The 16,387-nt window shown below is 43.9% G+C and overlaps 1 protein-coding gene across 17 annotated transcripts in view; it reads right to left on the bottom strand.

Annotated features, from left to right (window-relative positions):
- Nucleotides 1-15: 15 nt before the first annotated feature.
- Nucleotides 16-16,387, bottom strand: part of LOC124197215 (GTPase-activating Rap/Ran-GAP domain-like protein 3) — a 38,662-nt gene continuing 22,290 nt past the window's right edge. For 4 of the 17 annotated variants that reach the window (XM_046592538.1, XM_046592539.1, XM_046592549.1 and 1 more), the window contains 21 exons: nt 7,415-7,484; nt 6,275-6,367; nt 6,098-6,179; nt 5,875-5,993; nt 5,699-5,763; nt 5,554-5,620; nt 5,382-5,484; nt 5,207-5,305; nt 4,299-4,402; nt 4,089-4,200; nt 3,864-4,016; nt 3,611-3,726; nt 3,366-3,542; nt 3,082-3,196; nt 2,724-2,992; nt 2,536-2,649; nt 2,224-2,464; nt 2,074-2,157; nt 1,764-1,979; nt 1,503-1,641; nt 16-1,434 (listed from right to left, as the gene is read on the bottom strand). In XM_046592538.1, the coding sequence (XP_046448494.1) occupies nt 993-1,434; nt 1,503-1,641; nt 1,764-1,979; nt 2,074-2,157; nt 2,224-2,464; nt 2,536-2,649; nt 2,724-2,992; nt 3,082-3,196; nt 3,366-3,542; nt 3,611-3,726; nt 3,864-4,016; nt 4,089-4,200; nt 4,299-4,402; nt 5,207-5,305; nt 5,382-5,484; nt 5,554-5,620; nt 5,699-5,763; nt 5,875-5,993; nt 6,098-6,179; nt 6,275-6,367; nt 7,415-7,484 (2,980 nt within the window). In that variant the 3' untranslated portion in view covers nt 16-992. Of the gene's footprint in view, nt 1,435-1,502; nt 1,642-1,763; nt 1,980-2,073; nt 2,158-2,223; nt 2,465-2,535; nt 2,650-2,723; nt 2,993-3,081; nt 3,197-3,365; nt 3,543-3,610; nt 3,727-3,863; nt 4,017-4,088; nt 4,201-4,298; nt 4,403-5,206; nt 5,306-5,381; nt 5,485-5,553; nt 5,621-5,698; nt 5,764-5,874; nt 5,994-6,097; nt 6,180-6,274; nt 6,368-7,414; nt 7,485-10,754; nt 11,382-16,387 lie in introns of those variants that run through there. The other 13 variants (XM_046592540.1, XM_046592550.1, XM_046592537.1 and 10 more) reach the window with 10 other exon arrangements.

Consider the following 16,387-nt stretch of genomic DNA (forward strand, 5'->3'; position numbering starts at 1 on the left):
GTTTTTTTAGAAGAATCGCAATTTTGTTTCTGTATTGAGAGAAATCCAGTATCGAAAGCGTACGTGGGGTTTTAAAACACCGGTATTTATTATTATTCTTATTTTTTTTCTTGTAAGATAGGATCACGTCAGGGAGTTGAAAAAAAAATCCAAAACTCCAAAATCCGAACGGGTTGTGAATTGTTCCCAAGTTGCAGCTGTGTAAACCCTGGGTGTGTGTGTGTGTTTTATTCGTTCGTGTTAAGGAGAGGCCAACGACGCTGGAAAACGGATGGATGGTCCAGCACGTACACGTCCAGCTCGGTAAGACTTGCGCACGACTAGATTATTGTAGTTGATGGTATCTGAAAACCCGTTCATATTTTATGGCTAGAAAAATCACACTTAATATTTGTTTTGGTTTTTTTGGTTTTTTCGACGTTATTTTGGGTTGGGCGGGGGCTAGAGAAGGTGGTGATTAGAACAGAATGTTTACGAGAGGATTACAGACTGGATTGATATTACAGGAATTTGGGAGGTTGGAATCACATTCAATTGGAGATAGGAAAGAATTAGAGAGAAGGTGATTTTGAAAAGAGAAATGTAAATAGTTGATAAAAATCTGGTAGTTATGATATTTCATTTGTCTTTCAGGGCTTGATATAATATAATAGTATTATTTAAAGATGTACAGGGTTCACAGGCTAGAGGCTATGTGGGGACGATTCAAGGGGGCAGGGGAGGACAGGGAATGTTTGTGTACACAGGGCCGTGACGATTTGATATTATATAATTCTTATTGTTTTACAAATTTGGTATTTTTTTTTTTCTTTTTACCTTTTTGGTTTGTTAAAATTAAGATATAATTAGTTTAGTAAATGATTTATATATGTATATAAAACAACGACAAAACAACCGAAGTCAAATTTTTTTTTTCCAAGAGGGGTGATTTATCTTCTCGATTTGAATAACGAGAGTGATTTTTGTGTCTTAGCCTGGAACGATAAGAAAAACTATTTGAAAGCTTCCCACGTATTCTGCGGATTGATGTTGAAGAAGAGTTTGGGGCTGGGCGGTGGGCTCAGAAAGACGTGACGCATACCTTCCAGCTCCTCGGCCATCAGGCTCAATTTGCGGCTGCCGAGTCCAGTGTTGACCTGGGTCGGCCGCGTTTTCGGCGAACCGGAAGACGACGAGCGCGGCGACGACGGGGCGTTGGGCGACGTCGTGCCGGGCGTCGGGGACGCCGTACAGCTCCGGCTGAATCCCGTCCCACTTCCAGCTCCGCCTCGGGAACTGTTGGAACTGGTGCCGGGGCTTCCTGGATTACTGCCTGGACCTCCGCCACCGCCTTGCTGCTCCAGCCGGATGCGCAAATCTTTGCGGCTGTTGAGCCGGGCCATTCGCGACATTCCACCTCGACTGGCCGGAGGTGGCGACGCCGACACATCATCCCTATTAACATTTTTTGATTATTAGTCATCATTCCGTCCGGAATCTAAATAATGTTTATTATACTGTACATTAGGTACCTTCGATTGAGATTTCTAGCCGGAATCGGAGTGGTGGACACGGGCGTCGCGGCGCAATTGCCGGCCGTTCCAGCCCCGAGATTGTTCAACTGGATCCGATAGAGACGGAACGGTTTGCCATCCGGCGAAGCTGTTGGTTGAAAAAAAAAATCACAAACGAAAATCGATCGGATTTGATTACGATCGCGTCTTTTGGGATCGGAATTTCGAATAATAAATTTTAAAAAAAATGGAAAATTCGGATTTTTTTACAGTGAGGCGACGAAGGCGGAGACGAATCCTTGTGATCCATGCGTGTACCTCGCAGGCTGAAGAATTCGGGGGCCGTTGTGGCGAAAAAGACGTCACTCTTGGAGGTAATGAGCGACAGGCGTGGCATGACCATGGCCTGGATCAGGTTGCCATTGATGACCAGCCGCACTTCAATCGAGTCGGCCGTAAAGGCCAAAATGTACGGGAACGCGCAGACTGGAGATTGTTTGGTTCATTTTAAATTTTTTAGTGGCACACCTAATTAGAAATCCTGCGGGATTGTGTGGGCTGGAAAATAGAAAATCCTTACCTATACTTTCCGGCACGGAATTCCAGTGGAAATCGTGTTCGCTCGAAGCGTTGGTCTCATCCAACTTTTGAAAATGGCACGTATCTGCATATCGATTCAATCAATTTAAATGGAAATTGAAATGTAAATTATTAAGATTTTAAAATTTACTATTGAAACAGAGAAGCAATTCGGGTTCTTCGTCCTCGTAGACGTCGATAGCCGCCACCAGATGGGCCCATTTGCCTTCGACGTTGTAGAACCTCTTGGTCTCGCTGGTCCGCTCGTTGATCAAATCGAACTGGTGTCGATAGCCGACGCAAATCTGATTCTCTCCTTGGCCGCCGGCCGAGTAGCAATTGCCTGAATCAATCAACGTCAAAACCAGCGGAGATTCGCTCACCTGGAATTCCTGTAGAAAAATAAATTAAAGACTCGTTATTTAATCCATCAAGGATTAAACAAGAAATTGATGTGTTTTACTCTTAAATACTGGAAGCCTTCGACCGTGTCAGTGTCACTGGTCGGACACCAGGCCGTCCAGGCAGCCGAATGACGCCATTGTAGTAAAAGGATCTTTTTGCCTACAGCGACAGCCTTTTTGGAATACAATTGGACAAATAATTATATTGTTGGATCGGATTTTGTTTTTTCAAAATGTATCGTTTTACCATCCGGAGATGAGATCCGCCCAGTCTGGAAACGGCGTAGAGATGAGTTCCTTTGGTTCGTTCCAGTCGCTGATCCTTCATGTGTTGCCGGCTGAAAGCGGCCGGCTCCGAGCCGCAGGCGTCCGACTCGAAGCTGGACAAACGGAAGACGTGCATCCGGCTGTCTCGCCCTCTGTCGGTCCGCACCAAAAGGATGCCGTGAGCCTCGACCACCGTCAGCTGTTTGATCTGGACCGACTTGTCGAAAATCATCCGACATGTTCCGCCCTCTGATTCCCGAACGTCCAAAATCAAATCATTTCTAATCGAATTTCAGCCCCACAGACTAGTATATGTAATTGAGTCGTGTGTACACTACCTTCGACAACAAAGACGCCCGATTCGGTGGCCAGGATGAGGCGATTATCGGACCACGAGTCACCGCAAATGATTTCGTAGTGGAAATCCGGATAAAAGCACTGCGGCTCCCAAGGCTATACACAACGCGCGCACACAGGTACAAAATTAATGAGATTATCGGTGCTGGCCAGCAGAGCGAGAGAGTTTTGAAGCGATAAGGCCCCGTGATTTTAACGGTACGTAATTACGACATACACAGGCAAACATGTCGGTAAGGTGGAGGGGAGAGAGAGTGAAATTTACCGAGCGTCGAAATAGTCCGGTATTAGCCAGACTCGTCGGAGCGTCGCCTTTGACAATTGTGTCCAGTTTCAGGGCTTGGCCGACCCGAACGAATTCCACCTGGCGAGCTTCTTCCCTACGGCGGGAACTCCTTCCACCTTCCGGCAGCACTTCGCTCAAAGCTCTTCTCTGCAAACTCTGTTAATACGAAATTTCAATTAATTATTTTCAAATCTCCCGCCATTGATTTTTTGGGTTTGATTTACCCCGCGATGTTCCGTCATGACCTCGGCGTACATGTCTCTAATGAGCATGTCCAGAGTCCGTTCACGTTTCTGTGAGAAGATGGGCGTGTTGAAAGCTGCCTTCTCGCCATTAATGACTGCCATCCGCCCCGGATCGGATATGATCATCCACCCAAAAAAGAAGAGAGAAAAAGTAATTGGTCAAAACAAGTTGCTACCATTCTGACTAGTCCAAATACAAGTCGATCATTATCTGCGGATATTTTTGACGTACGTTTGACTAGCAGGAACTCTCGAAAGTCGGGCACTTTGGGGAAGATGGGAGGAGACGGAAGCGACGGACCGAAAAGTGGCACCGACTCTTCCGAATAAATGTGGAACCGATACGCGTCCTCTCCGGGTAAATACGTGACCAAAGCGAAGATATCTTTATAAAACAAAAATTAAAAAATGAATTTAGAATTAATAACCAAGAAAATCGATCCTATTTAGTGTATACGTGTGAATTGAGATTTGATGCAGTTGGGAGAGAAGGCGGCCATCTCTTCCGGCGTTCCGTCAAGGAAGACAATGTTGACGATATCATTACCAATGTGTCTCTTCCTTTCCAACTGGAAATAAACAACAACAACAAGCATTTAGACTAATAACCAGTATCCAAATACAAAAGAGAAAGAAAGGGATCATCTATAACGGGCGAAAAACGTACTTGTTGCTTGTTATCCTTGGAGTAGGGCAGCAGAGTCGAGACGTGAAACATGATCTCGTGCCCTTCGTAGATTGTGTGGACACTGTAGGCTCCCGTCATATCCCCTGTACCAAAGGTAAATGGATATATCGAACTCAGATGATATCCCAAGCATTTATATTATGGCAAATGGGGAAAAAATAAACGGGCGGCGGATGGAAGGATCAATACACTCGCACAAACTGGATACTATACTAGTGACTACACACACACACACACACACAAAGGGACTTTCCTTTTGGGATGGAACCGTGTAACAAGCTTTCGACTTTGATCCAGACGACGCCCGAGTGTTTTTCTTTCGCCAATGTTTTTCGGCGTCGGAAGGATCGATCCTGTTTTTCGGCGCAAGCCTCTTTGTGTGTGTGTGTGTGTCCCCCCCGCGCGCTCTCGCTTGATTGCTTTGAACCTTGCACCAATATTCAATGATTCAATCAAAAAACGGAACGAACATTTGCTCCTTCCTATCTGCGAGAGCCAGGCCGCTCCCGCTCGCACAAGTGTTCGGCGCATTGAATTATTATCGGAGGGTACCGGGCAAGGGATCCATCCCTAGTATATACCTGCAAGCGACTCTATTTATAACTTGTAAATGTATATATCGCTCAGCTCCTTTGCCCTCCCGTTAACTGGATGGATGCGGCAGCTATTACCGACATTTCCAGGCAATGCCCAACAATGGCTTGACACAATGGCGGCGGATGGGAAGACGGTCAATTGTATTTCCACCCTCCAAAAAATTAAATGGGGAAAAAAAATTGGAAAGGAATAGGGAACGGCTTTCAAGAGAACTAGAGACTCCGGGCCGGATCGTTAACAGCAGAACCTGCGCGCATACGTTTAACCCAGTTCCATTTTATTTTTTTTACCTTTGACGTCGAGGCCACCGCGATACTTGTCCCATCCTTTGAGACGGATCTTGTTGCCCAGGATCGTCAGGAACCGCTCAAACTCTTTGCTGCCGCGCTCTTTTTATTTCAAAATTAAAATTCAGAATTATTTGAAATAAGAAAAGGCGGGATTAATTCAAAGTTGTGTGTCTACCATTGCTGAACATTTCGTCGTCGGATCCTTGGCCGGCTTTGGCGTAGAGGACGCCGAATTTAAAGTTGACTGATCCTTCTTGCTCTTCTAACAAGAGTAGACTCTGCAAAGTAGCAAATGGATTAAAAATGGAATGAGATTGAAATTCATTTATTAAATGAGTCAATTCAACCTTTTGAAGTTCAGGAGACACGACCTCTTTGGGGCTCTTCTCCAGTCTGTCCATATTTTGGAAATTGCTGGAGAAATCAATTTAAAAACAAAATTACAAAGTTGAACGACAAATTTATCAAATTAATATTAGAATATCAATTCACCTGAGAATCTGTTTGACATTTAACGGCCGACCGGGAGTGTGCGGAAGATAAATTTTCTGGGCTCCCTGTGTATAACAAGTGGGAAAACGTGAACGTGAATTAATGAGCTCCAATATTCAAATGTACTATTGATTCTTTTATTTTTGTTGGGGGTTTTAAAAGAAGAAAAGACTTGCCGTTTTCTTCCACAGGATGGCTTTGTACTGCGGAGCGCCCTGATTGTTGGAATCCGTCAAGACGACAGAGATGAAGAACGGCTGTTTCTCGCTGTCGGTGCCCACGTAAATCTGGTGCACTGATTTGCGTCACGCCCCCACCGAAATCCAAACAAAATAATCAACGTACAAAATAACTAACGACCAACCCCAAGAATAGAATTTAAAAAATATAAAAACTTACATTTGCCGAGAAAGTATTTGAAATACCAACGCGTTTGGTATTCCGGATTCTCCAGGACGGGCGTGGTCGGTGAATTGTAGACCTTTTATTTTTCCAATCGATCAATCAGATATTAGAAAGAGAAAATTAAAATTCATGGATCCTTGTTTGATTATTTTGGTGTTTGTTGAAATATACTTCATCTCTGTCGCCGACTCCTTCGCCGTTCTCCAGTCGAAATCTGCGGCACTTCATCGCATCTCCTCCGCTCTCCGTTTCCGTTTGCGGCAGCTGGGCGACGCACAACATAAACAAACAAAAAAATGTACAAATCAAAACACAGCTTGAATTGTCGTTTATAACTGAACGGCCAGTGTGGCCTAGACGGTTCGTCATCGTCACCCACGCTATATGTTATCCCCCCACCACCACCCATTTTCTTTATATCCACACCCTGTGCAATCTTCCGGTCCGGATCTCGGCCCCCTCACGTCTACACGCAACTGGGGAAAAACCAAACGCAATTACAGACGGTAACATTATGCAGTAGACTTATTTCTTTTTCTATTTTCCACAGATAGAAAGACAACAGAGTGAGAAAGAGAAGAAGAATGGCCTTTTACAGTCCCCCCCCCCCCAACAATCTACCGACGATTGATTGAATTGATTGAATTGATTGAATTTCCTCCTAGCCTTCGGGGAAATAATAACGACGTCCTCACAATCTCTATTTATGTACTAGTACGGCGGTGGTAGAGAGGTTCAGTTCCCATTCGATATTGACTTTCTTCTTGTTTTCTCGTCCCTTACAACCCAAAAGGATTGAAGAAAAATATAAAAGGAAAGAAGAATAACAAAATAATCAAAGATGGTTGCCAAAATCTTAGATTTCTAGGAGAGAGAAAGTCGTTTCTTAGTTGATCCTATACATCGCACAGAGAGAGAGAACTCAACGTCACTATAGAGTCAGTCATAGAGCATTCACGTTGGCTCCCGATGCCGAGCAGCGGGCATCAAATCAACCGGGCGGAGTGGATAAGGTTCTTCTTCTTCTTCTATTTCTTCCAGTCGTTTCCGCTTCGATGAATTCACCAGTAGCTGAGACGAGAGAGAGACAGAGCCACTTGAAATTACGTAAATATTATAAGAGAGAGATGTGTGTGCGGACGGGGGGATGCTTTTATTGATTGATTGACTATTTCGTAGATATAAAAGTCGGTAAAAAAGAAAGAAAAACGAGGGACGACCGTCTCCGAATTTCGCCCCGGTAAATGATATTTCAAAAGATTGACATGTCGAGCGTGACTAATAATCCAAGGAGATGGGGGGGAATCCTACCAGTTCCACTGATCCGTAATGACGCCGGCTGAATGCTCCTCGCCGAGAGACCAGATCCGACGATGACGAACTGTAAAATCACAAAATAAAAAGGGAAAAATCCAAAAATGATTATTTTTCTTTTTCTTGTTATTTTATAAAGAACGAAATAAAAAAATTGCCAATCCTGGTCAATAAATGTGTATGTACAGTTCCTTATCCGTATGCTAATATCCGTCGAAGAAGAAAGGTCTACGGGTCCAGCTTGGTGGTACCAGTTGAATGTGTAGCCCGTCCAGTTTCCTTCCGTCCTTCTGGCCACACACACGAAAATGTCGATCGATAAGACGACACGCACAAAGTTGCTTGTCTTGATTTTGCATTTGTGTGTGTGTGTGTGTTTATCCCGGCCCAATCAACGACTTGTTTCTTTTGTTGAAAGAAATGATGACTAACGCCGTTGTAATACGCCATTGTGTGCTGCTAGCTGGGGTGTTTACACCATCGACGGGATTGGCCGATCGATAATACGGGAATATCTTCGGCGGGATTGAGGGGATAGGGCCGTTTAGAAACGCCACGTTCAAAAAAAGAAAGAAAAGAAAGAAAAGGGGGGTCCCGCCAAACTCAAAAAGACAGCTTGTATTGATGTCATTCCTTAACGACAAGAAGACCTCTGGGATGGTAACAGTAAAAGAAAAAGAAATAACAAATAAATTGTGTGTGCCAGAGACGCAATAGAGACATGAAAACTCCATCACGTCGACGGGAGTCTCTCTATAAGCCTCGCCCTTTTTCTCTCGGCTCATTCACGCAACCGACGGGGTTCTAAAAACATAGAAATGTTATGTATTTAAGAAGAAGAAGAAAGATAAGAGTCTCTTCAGTCTTCTTCTCCCCCACTCTGGAGACTTTGCTGTGTGGTCCGTCGGTAAAAAAAAAAAATAAAGAAAAGAAATGGCCGATTCGATCCCGAATAGAGAGGATTAATCCAATTGAACGTTTCACGATTTTCACGACGGCCATCGACAATATAAAAAGATGAAATATCCTTTTGTGTGTCGAATAAAAAGAGAGAATGAAGGAAGGAAGAAAAAGGCGGATATACATATCCAGGAACTCCGGCGAGGATCCGTACCCGCTTCAATCTAATAATCCCGTTTCTCCCTCTCTGCACTCTAACCGATTCGCATCAATAATAAAGTGGGTAGAACACCGCAAGAATATCTACATTTATTTATCTCTCTCTACCTATCCAAATGTTATCTCTTCTTCGGCGGAATTGGATGGATGTCAATTTTTGATGCGTTTCCGCACTCCTATAAAAATCACGCGGGATTTTTCACCGCGAAAATTCCAAAAATTGTCGAAAATGAAATTTGTTCTTTTTGTTTCTTTAGAAATTCAATACAATTATTTCTTAGCTTTTAGGCTTGAAAAACTTGGCTCCAACTCCAACATCCGCAAATCCCCACAGGGCGCGGAGGGGAGCTGGTGCTCTTTTTCTTCCGCCTCAAATCGAGCTGGATTGATTAAAGCCTCCCTCTATAACATACATACAGATGGCAAGCAAGAGCATGGGGGGGGGGGGGGATTGAGTAGGAAGGAAGAAATCATCCCAACTCTGGGCTGATGCAGCCCCAATGTTGAAAAAAAAAGGGAGAGAAGAAGAAGAAGAAGAGTCTTTGATCCGGTGTGATCCACTACAGTGTGCTGCAGATGGATCCTTCTTTCTTCTACACATCTACTCTAAACCTCATTCTCTCCATTTTCTCATTGATGAGAGAAGGAGAAGGAGAGAGGCAGACTCTTCTGAAAACGGAGCGGATTACATTCGCTTCTTCTCGCAAACAAGAGAGAGAGAATCCTTCCATCCCACCCAGTTCAGGTAATAGATAGATGGAGCACCAGCCCCCGTATAGAGTCGACCAAAGATGAAAGACTTTTCTCTGTTTTCTCCCCCACCCAGTTGCTCCGCGAGTGTGTACCGAGAGAGCTGGGTATATAAGACGCAGTTGTGCTGTGCTTCAAATAGGGGGGGGGGGGGGGGGGGGGGGGTCCAGCCATCATCATCATCATCAAGTCCGGCCAGTTTTCATTTGTGGACCGGGGGGATGATGTTCACAAGAAACTTGGCCCCGCCTATTATTCCCCTTTTCCCAAGACATGAAAGGCAAAAGTTTTGAACCCCCCAACGTCAAAAAGGCGGGGGAAGAGGCCAGTTCTCATTTCCGACGGCGGCAAATTCAAAAATAAATAAATAATAGAAGATGAAATTTGACCTGTCAACTGCACATTCAACAGCTGCCAACCTGCCCAACAATCAAAAACCCACACACACACAAAAGAGTTGGTGGTGTCACTTTTTCTGATGGGAAAAAATCATCCCCAAAACATTTATTCCAATATCAAATCTCTGGTACATAGAATTGATGACGTCTAGGGCCAATAGCCAATGTTCTCTTTACTACACATGATATACCAAACAAAAGGAAAAGACTATTGCAGAGACACACAACAATTGCCAGTTGGTTTCCTCCGGTTCTCTCTATCTCCCCCTATTTCTTTTTCTTCTTCTCTCCTCCGCCTGTTGTTGTTCTATAAGCCTCACACACACACGTCCACAACCTATCAACTGAGTGAGAGAGAGAGAGAGACGAGTGGTACGACGGGCCGTATTGATCCCCGAGCCGAGCATTGTACATGTGTGTACACCAGCCGTGTTCCCGGAGTTCTTTTCTCGGCGGATTTTGTCAATTTGATGAGAGAGAAAACAGCCAACCGAGAACAAGAACAAGAAGAATCTTTAAGATGTTGTGTGTGTCAGAAAGCCAATAATAGTCTCTCCCATCTCATTCCGGCCGCGTCATTTTATCCACCAACCCAAATGTGAATATCATTTCACTATTGAATGACCGCGGACGGACGTCAGCCGTCACCCAGCGCAACCGGAAGAAACAAAAAGAAAAGACAAAAAAAACAGGTGGTCGTACCCGCCTGGTAAGTTTCGACTAGGCTTCCACTCTCTTGTGCTGTGTTCTTCTTCTTCTTTAGTGCTCCATCAAGCAAACAACGTCGTTCCTCCTTTAGCCCATTCTCTCTTTCTCTCCCTTCTATCTTACCATTCGCCCTCCAGTGAGCACACATCAACATATTGATCCGACCTCCCCCTCCCTTCAACAATATACGGGACTCACGACCGCACCGACACCAGAGAGAGTCTGGTCTTTTCATCACAACTTTTTCCATCTCCAAAAAAAACTACAAAGAAAATTTCGGGACTTGCGGGGGCCCACTGTGAAATGGTTTCGGTTAATTTTTTTCGATTCGAAAAATTGGGCGGGGGTGTTTTCAAACTTACACGGCCATGGAAGTGCGTCTTTTGCGCAAGAGATCTTGGACGTTGGCGGGCAGGCCGGCGGGTAGGCCGTCTTCGCGGCACGTTTCGACCCGGATGAGCGGCATGGCGTGCGGGACGCAGAGCGACTTTGAACGGTCGCGTTTCGGCGGGCAGAAACCCACGGCCGACGGGTTGTCCGTGTTGCTGGTCGTCGTTTGCGATCGGTTCCGATCGCGGAACAAAATCGACGACAATTTCATTTTATGGGTTTTTCGTCTTTTTGATTCAAAATGGGACCACCTGTCGGGTTGACAATCACGACCGGAAGGCACACACACACACACGCACGCACACAATTAGCGCACAAATAATCAATTTAGATTTTTCCTGACTTGAATAAGATATAGGCGCACTAGAGTGTATCAATTAATCAAACTGAAGTGCAGTCAGCGCAGCTATAGCTGCTGTCCCGGCTGCTACTGCTGCTGCTGCGGTGCTATCTGAACGGACGCTCCAACCCGATTAAATAAAGCCAAAGGAGAGTAGAGTAGAGCAGACAGAGCGCAGCCCCAGCACCACAAGTCTCTATACCCAGCGCAGCTAAAGAACCCACCCTTCTCTTTCACGCTGTCTCTCTCTGCTGGCTCTGTGTACGGTCGGCCCAACTCGCTATGGCACTCGCACTCGCTCCGTCTAGCAGCTAAAGCCTTTAGATATCAATTTGTGTTGTGTGTGCGAGTTGTGTAGCCTTTTTTCTCTTATTTTTATTTCACCAAGCCCTCCCCAGTTCGGCGCGCATGCCCGGAAAGCAAATAGTATAGTGTGTCTGCGTACTCTTTTATTTTTTTAAATAAGTAAAGAGCAACTTGGAAATAGCCTGCAAGCGCCTTTTTAGATACGCTGATGGTGTTTACAGTTCATGTTATGGCCTAATTCCGTTTTTCTTCTTCTTCTTTTAAAAAAGACTACTAGCAGGATCAATGCGATCGATTTTATTTATTTTTTTTAACAATTTGTTTGATCTCACAACGAAAGTATCGTGATTGTAATCGCATATTTAACTACAAGGCCCTTTGAATCTTCGTTATTTTTTTGGGGTGGGGTGGGGGCTGCGGGACGACATCCGAATCTAACCGGGTCTGGCCGGTATATTGTCAACTTGGTTTGGTTTAATTTTTCTTTTTTTTTTTCGTCGGAGATATATAGGGGCATTTTCATTCTGTCATATGAGGTAGACAACGTTACAACAACAACAACCGCAACGACGTAGTAAAAAAAAAAAATAGAAAGTTTCACAGAAACTGACGTGTCTTGATTCAATCTGTCACGAGGATGACGTTCAATTGAGTCTTTTGATTTTTCTTTTTTTGTCCGTTTGGTTTTCTGGCCACGTCGCACACAAGCAAATACCCACCCATTAAAAGCACGTGAATTTCCGTCATTATTTTTCCAGTCTCCCAATTCCAATTCTTTCTTTTTTTCTCCCCTTTTTTGAAATCGATCAGTCGCAATGTAGAGCTCCACGCCATCTAGCGGTCAGAAATAAAAATAAATTACAATCGTTTCACCAAACGCTCGCTAGATGGCGTCGAACGGGAGCGCTGGGAACGAATTTAATCGAATCAATGCGCAACAGGTTTGTTTTTGTTGCCTTCTCTTCCCCCTGGGAAGAAACAAATGAAAAAAAAACACTCTTCCATCATCTTTAGCACAAACTTTCCACTCTCCGCTCTGCGCACTGATCCGATTTTAATTTTTAAATCATTTCTCGTTGCAACGTTCAGACTTTTCCCCGGCTTTCCCGACTAGCAGCCTAATTGCAAAATCAAAAGGAAAAAAAAAACTCACTTGTAATCCAACAGGGAAATGAAAAAGAAAAAAAAAAGGAAACAAAAAGGAAAAAAGCTTCGGATGAAGTTGATCGATAGAGCCCCGAAGTGTATCGATCCCGGTGTGCGAGATAGAAAAAGGTCATGGGCCCACCCCATTTACTGCTCCTCACCTCTTTGCCTTATATAACAAACAATAGTGGAGAAGAATCGGAATATATTAGGCCACTACTACTCACAATTATCATCAAAGTAAAAAAAAAAACAAAATAAAAATTCCGAAGCGGCCGTCCAGCACCGACTGGAAGCAAATAGGTGGACGATTAGATCAAAGGGGTGAGCAGTCGCTAGGCTCAACTACACGAGCTGGCCGAGCTGCGCGCCATTGCAGTAGATATTACGTACAATAGTGTGTGTACACACGTTTGCCGTCATCATTATACGAGCGGGCGGAAAGCAAACGGACACAGGAGCGCCGGAATAAATTACAGACGGCGCGAACGGGAATAAGAAACAATTCAAACACAATTCCCTTCCATTCCGGGAATTTGTCAAAGTGGAAGACACACACACACGCACGAGCGTTAGGAAAAGAAAAAAGAGATCAGGAGAGTTCCGGTTTGCAAATGATGCGGAAAAAAAAAGAAAATCGATCCTGCGCTCCCGCCCTTATATAGACTCGGGAGCTCATTTACAATTCTTGATGCGACGTCGACGTCTTTTCGCGACTGCTGAATGTCGCATCAGGACATTTTCCATGTCATTTGGAAAAAAAGAAAGAAAAAAAAAGAGAGCCTTGTGCTGCCGGAGGCGTTTCTTATACACTCCGGAATTGACGCCAATATTTGAAGGAAAGAAGAAAAAAAAAAGAGGAAATTCCCCCGTTTGATTGGAAACTCCTCGCACGCCCTCTTCTTCTTCTTTCCATCGATCCGTCAACAATTGAAGACGTTCGTCTCATCCGATTTCAGTCGGCGCCAACTAAATCTTCCCTTCCGTCACTGTGGAAGTAATTCGTTTGATCCACTCGGCCCGCGCGCCCACCTCTCTCTCTCGGATAGCTACTCGATGGGAAATAAAAGCTCAAGACACTCCCTCCATCTCTTATGTAATCGGATTTGACGACTGTCGGTCAACACCACACTGAAACATTTGCGCCAGGATCTTTTGATTCTCCGGTTTCACTCTGCCGATGACGAACACAAAGTCCGACTTATAGGGAGAGTCGACATCGACAAAAGACTTTGCGAGACACTTTTTAATGCAAACTCGAGAACGCCGATCCTTCGCCATAGGCATCCGCTTTCACACAGATCCCAAAAAAAGGAAAGGTCGAACGTCTGCGGGATTTTCGACAAGTCATCCATGCCACCCCACCCGAAATACAAAAGATTCAAGATTTCACGAAAGGCCGACCCCTCTCTTTATCGTTCGGGGTCTAGTACGATTCAATTGAGAAATCACAATCCGGATCTAGAGAGATCCTGTTTCCGCTCTAAAGTGGAAGAGAGAAAGACACTCGACTCGATTTTCTCGGCTGTACGACGTTTTTTGTGTTTGAAATAGTCTCCCACTCGACCTCCAGGGTCTGAATTCCAATATAAACATGAGCTCAGTGCTGCACATATCTGTGGGGGAAACACAAATCGATGGCGAAAAGTCTCAAGTGTCTATAAAAATAAATAAAAGATTTCTTTTTTTCTTTATCTCTTTGTCTGGTTTGTTAACTTTGAATGCGATCACCAAACCGTGAAAATAAAAAGGGTGTCCGATAGGCTAATAATCATAGCCGATAGTTCAATAAGTTCAATTGTTGGAATAGCAAGACTTAATATATTCCGGTAATGGTTTGAAAGGTAAAGGACCTAACTTATTCTTGCCAGCTAAATTTGATTTAGCTCAACATGTACACCTGAAGGTATTGACAAGTTTCCAAGAAACCACGTTCGAATGGGACGTTACCAAAACCGTTAGCCCTTGATGTACAGGATTGACCCGGATCAATTGACAAACAACATCGTGACAACACATTGTGATAGTGATGAGCGTACGTTACTCGATCGCCGTCCTCTCCGACCCCATCAATTTTCGTCCGATATACGCCGGACCGACAGTGATTGACAAATGGGCTCACTCAGCAAAGGGCCAAGTTAAAAAAGAAACGACGTTAAAAAAAATAGGTAAAATCGTTCAGTTCAGAAATGTCACACATTTTCACATAAAGCGTCTCACATCTGTTGGAACGACACGAATGTCAACGTTGAAATTTTCAAAAGGAGATTTGTCTGGTAAAGAAAACAATCCCGTTCTTGTGCTTCTTTAGAACTCGGTGCCATTAATATTGATACTTGGAAAGGAGCAACTTGGGATGGAGGTCATCGGATCAATTTTTCAATTGCAACTTTGCGAAAGTACACGAAGAAATGAAAATACCAATAGATATGCACGAGATCAGTTTTCGTTCGAGTCCAATCTAATATTTAAGGTCATTTCTGTGCTGCCAAGGCTGTTGGTTCAGGAAAACCCATCCGTCCGATAATACCGCAAAGGTGAACTGAAAATGTCATGAATTTGGAATTCTGAGAAATTGGTGGTTCCGACAAAGTTCGTTCACATGGACGACAGAGCTGCAAAAATGGAGAGAAATAGCCCGATTCTATTTGAACGCAAATGAGGCCACTCACACAAATGAATGGAGTCAATTAACCCTATAATTAAAGCTCACTTTGAAAACCAGCGATCAAATGTGGCTAGGAAATAACAGGCAGTTGGAAAATGATTTTATCGGCTGGTTTTTTTTTTACATCAAGACATTTTTTGGACTCGTTAAATGAATTGGCGATACAAAATATTAAATACAATACAGTTAAATCTGTTGGAAAATTAGTGCGGTATTTTGTTCCTACGTTCGCAATTTATATCCCGCCGGATCTAAAGATAGAAATCAAGTTCGATTGGGGAAATTCCAAAAGAAAACGCGGGATCGATATGACAAATTTCAAAGTGCAAAAGGATCCTTTCACTTCGTTATCCTTCCTTTTTTTCCCCTCTCATCCGTTAACTTTCAATGCGCCCACCAACCCGTAAAATAAGCGACCCGGTGATTAGCTCTTTCATCAGACTCCAATCGACTAATGTAAACATCAATAGGTTGGTTCTATAGCACAAAAGTTCCAACATTTTCTTAAAGTTATCATCTTTTTTTTTTAAGTGAGATGCATTTACAATTGGAGAGTTGTTATAAGTTTATATATTCGATACTGCAGTGTCATAATTAGCCGACAGGAAATGCAGCAGCTATACTGTTGTTAACTGTTGTGCGCGCACCGCATCACCTTGGTAACCGAATCCTTAATTACCCAGTTCTTGGCAGTTTTTGGTTTTCCCAAGTGAACGCGTTCATCATCAATCTTCCGCCCGTCAATTCCATTTTTAACTCTTTCCCTCCCAATTACTTGATATACTACGTACTACTACGTTCTATATTTTCCGACAATGATTTCGAGCACGAGAGCACCAAAGACAAACTCTAGTAGATGCAAAAGATCTCACATACAATTTCCAAGCTGTAATTAGATTCGTGTTGCTTCCGGCGACTGTTTGCTCATTCACAGACAACAGAAAAACACACACACAACTTGTTCATCACACAACTTTGCATTCGGCTCGATACGCTCACAAGCCCTACAGGGGTTTTAAGCGTGTAAACATTGCGAATATAAACGGCGCGTCAATCATCTGGCAACTGCGAAAGGCGGTGTTTTCCCAGTAAATATCCTTCACTCAGCACCAAAATTCCTGATAAAAATCCAATCTAATAAGCAA

The sequence above is a fragment of the Daphnia pulex genome, chromosome 7, assembly GCF_021134715.1.
Source record: "Daphnia pulex isolate KAP4 chromosome 7, ASM2113471v1".
Classification (NCBI taxonomy): Eukaryota; Metazoa; Arthropoda; class Branchiopoda; order Diplostraca; family Daphniidae; genus Daphnia; species Daphnia pulex.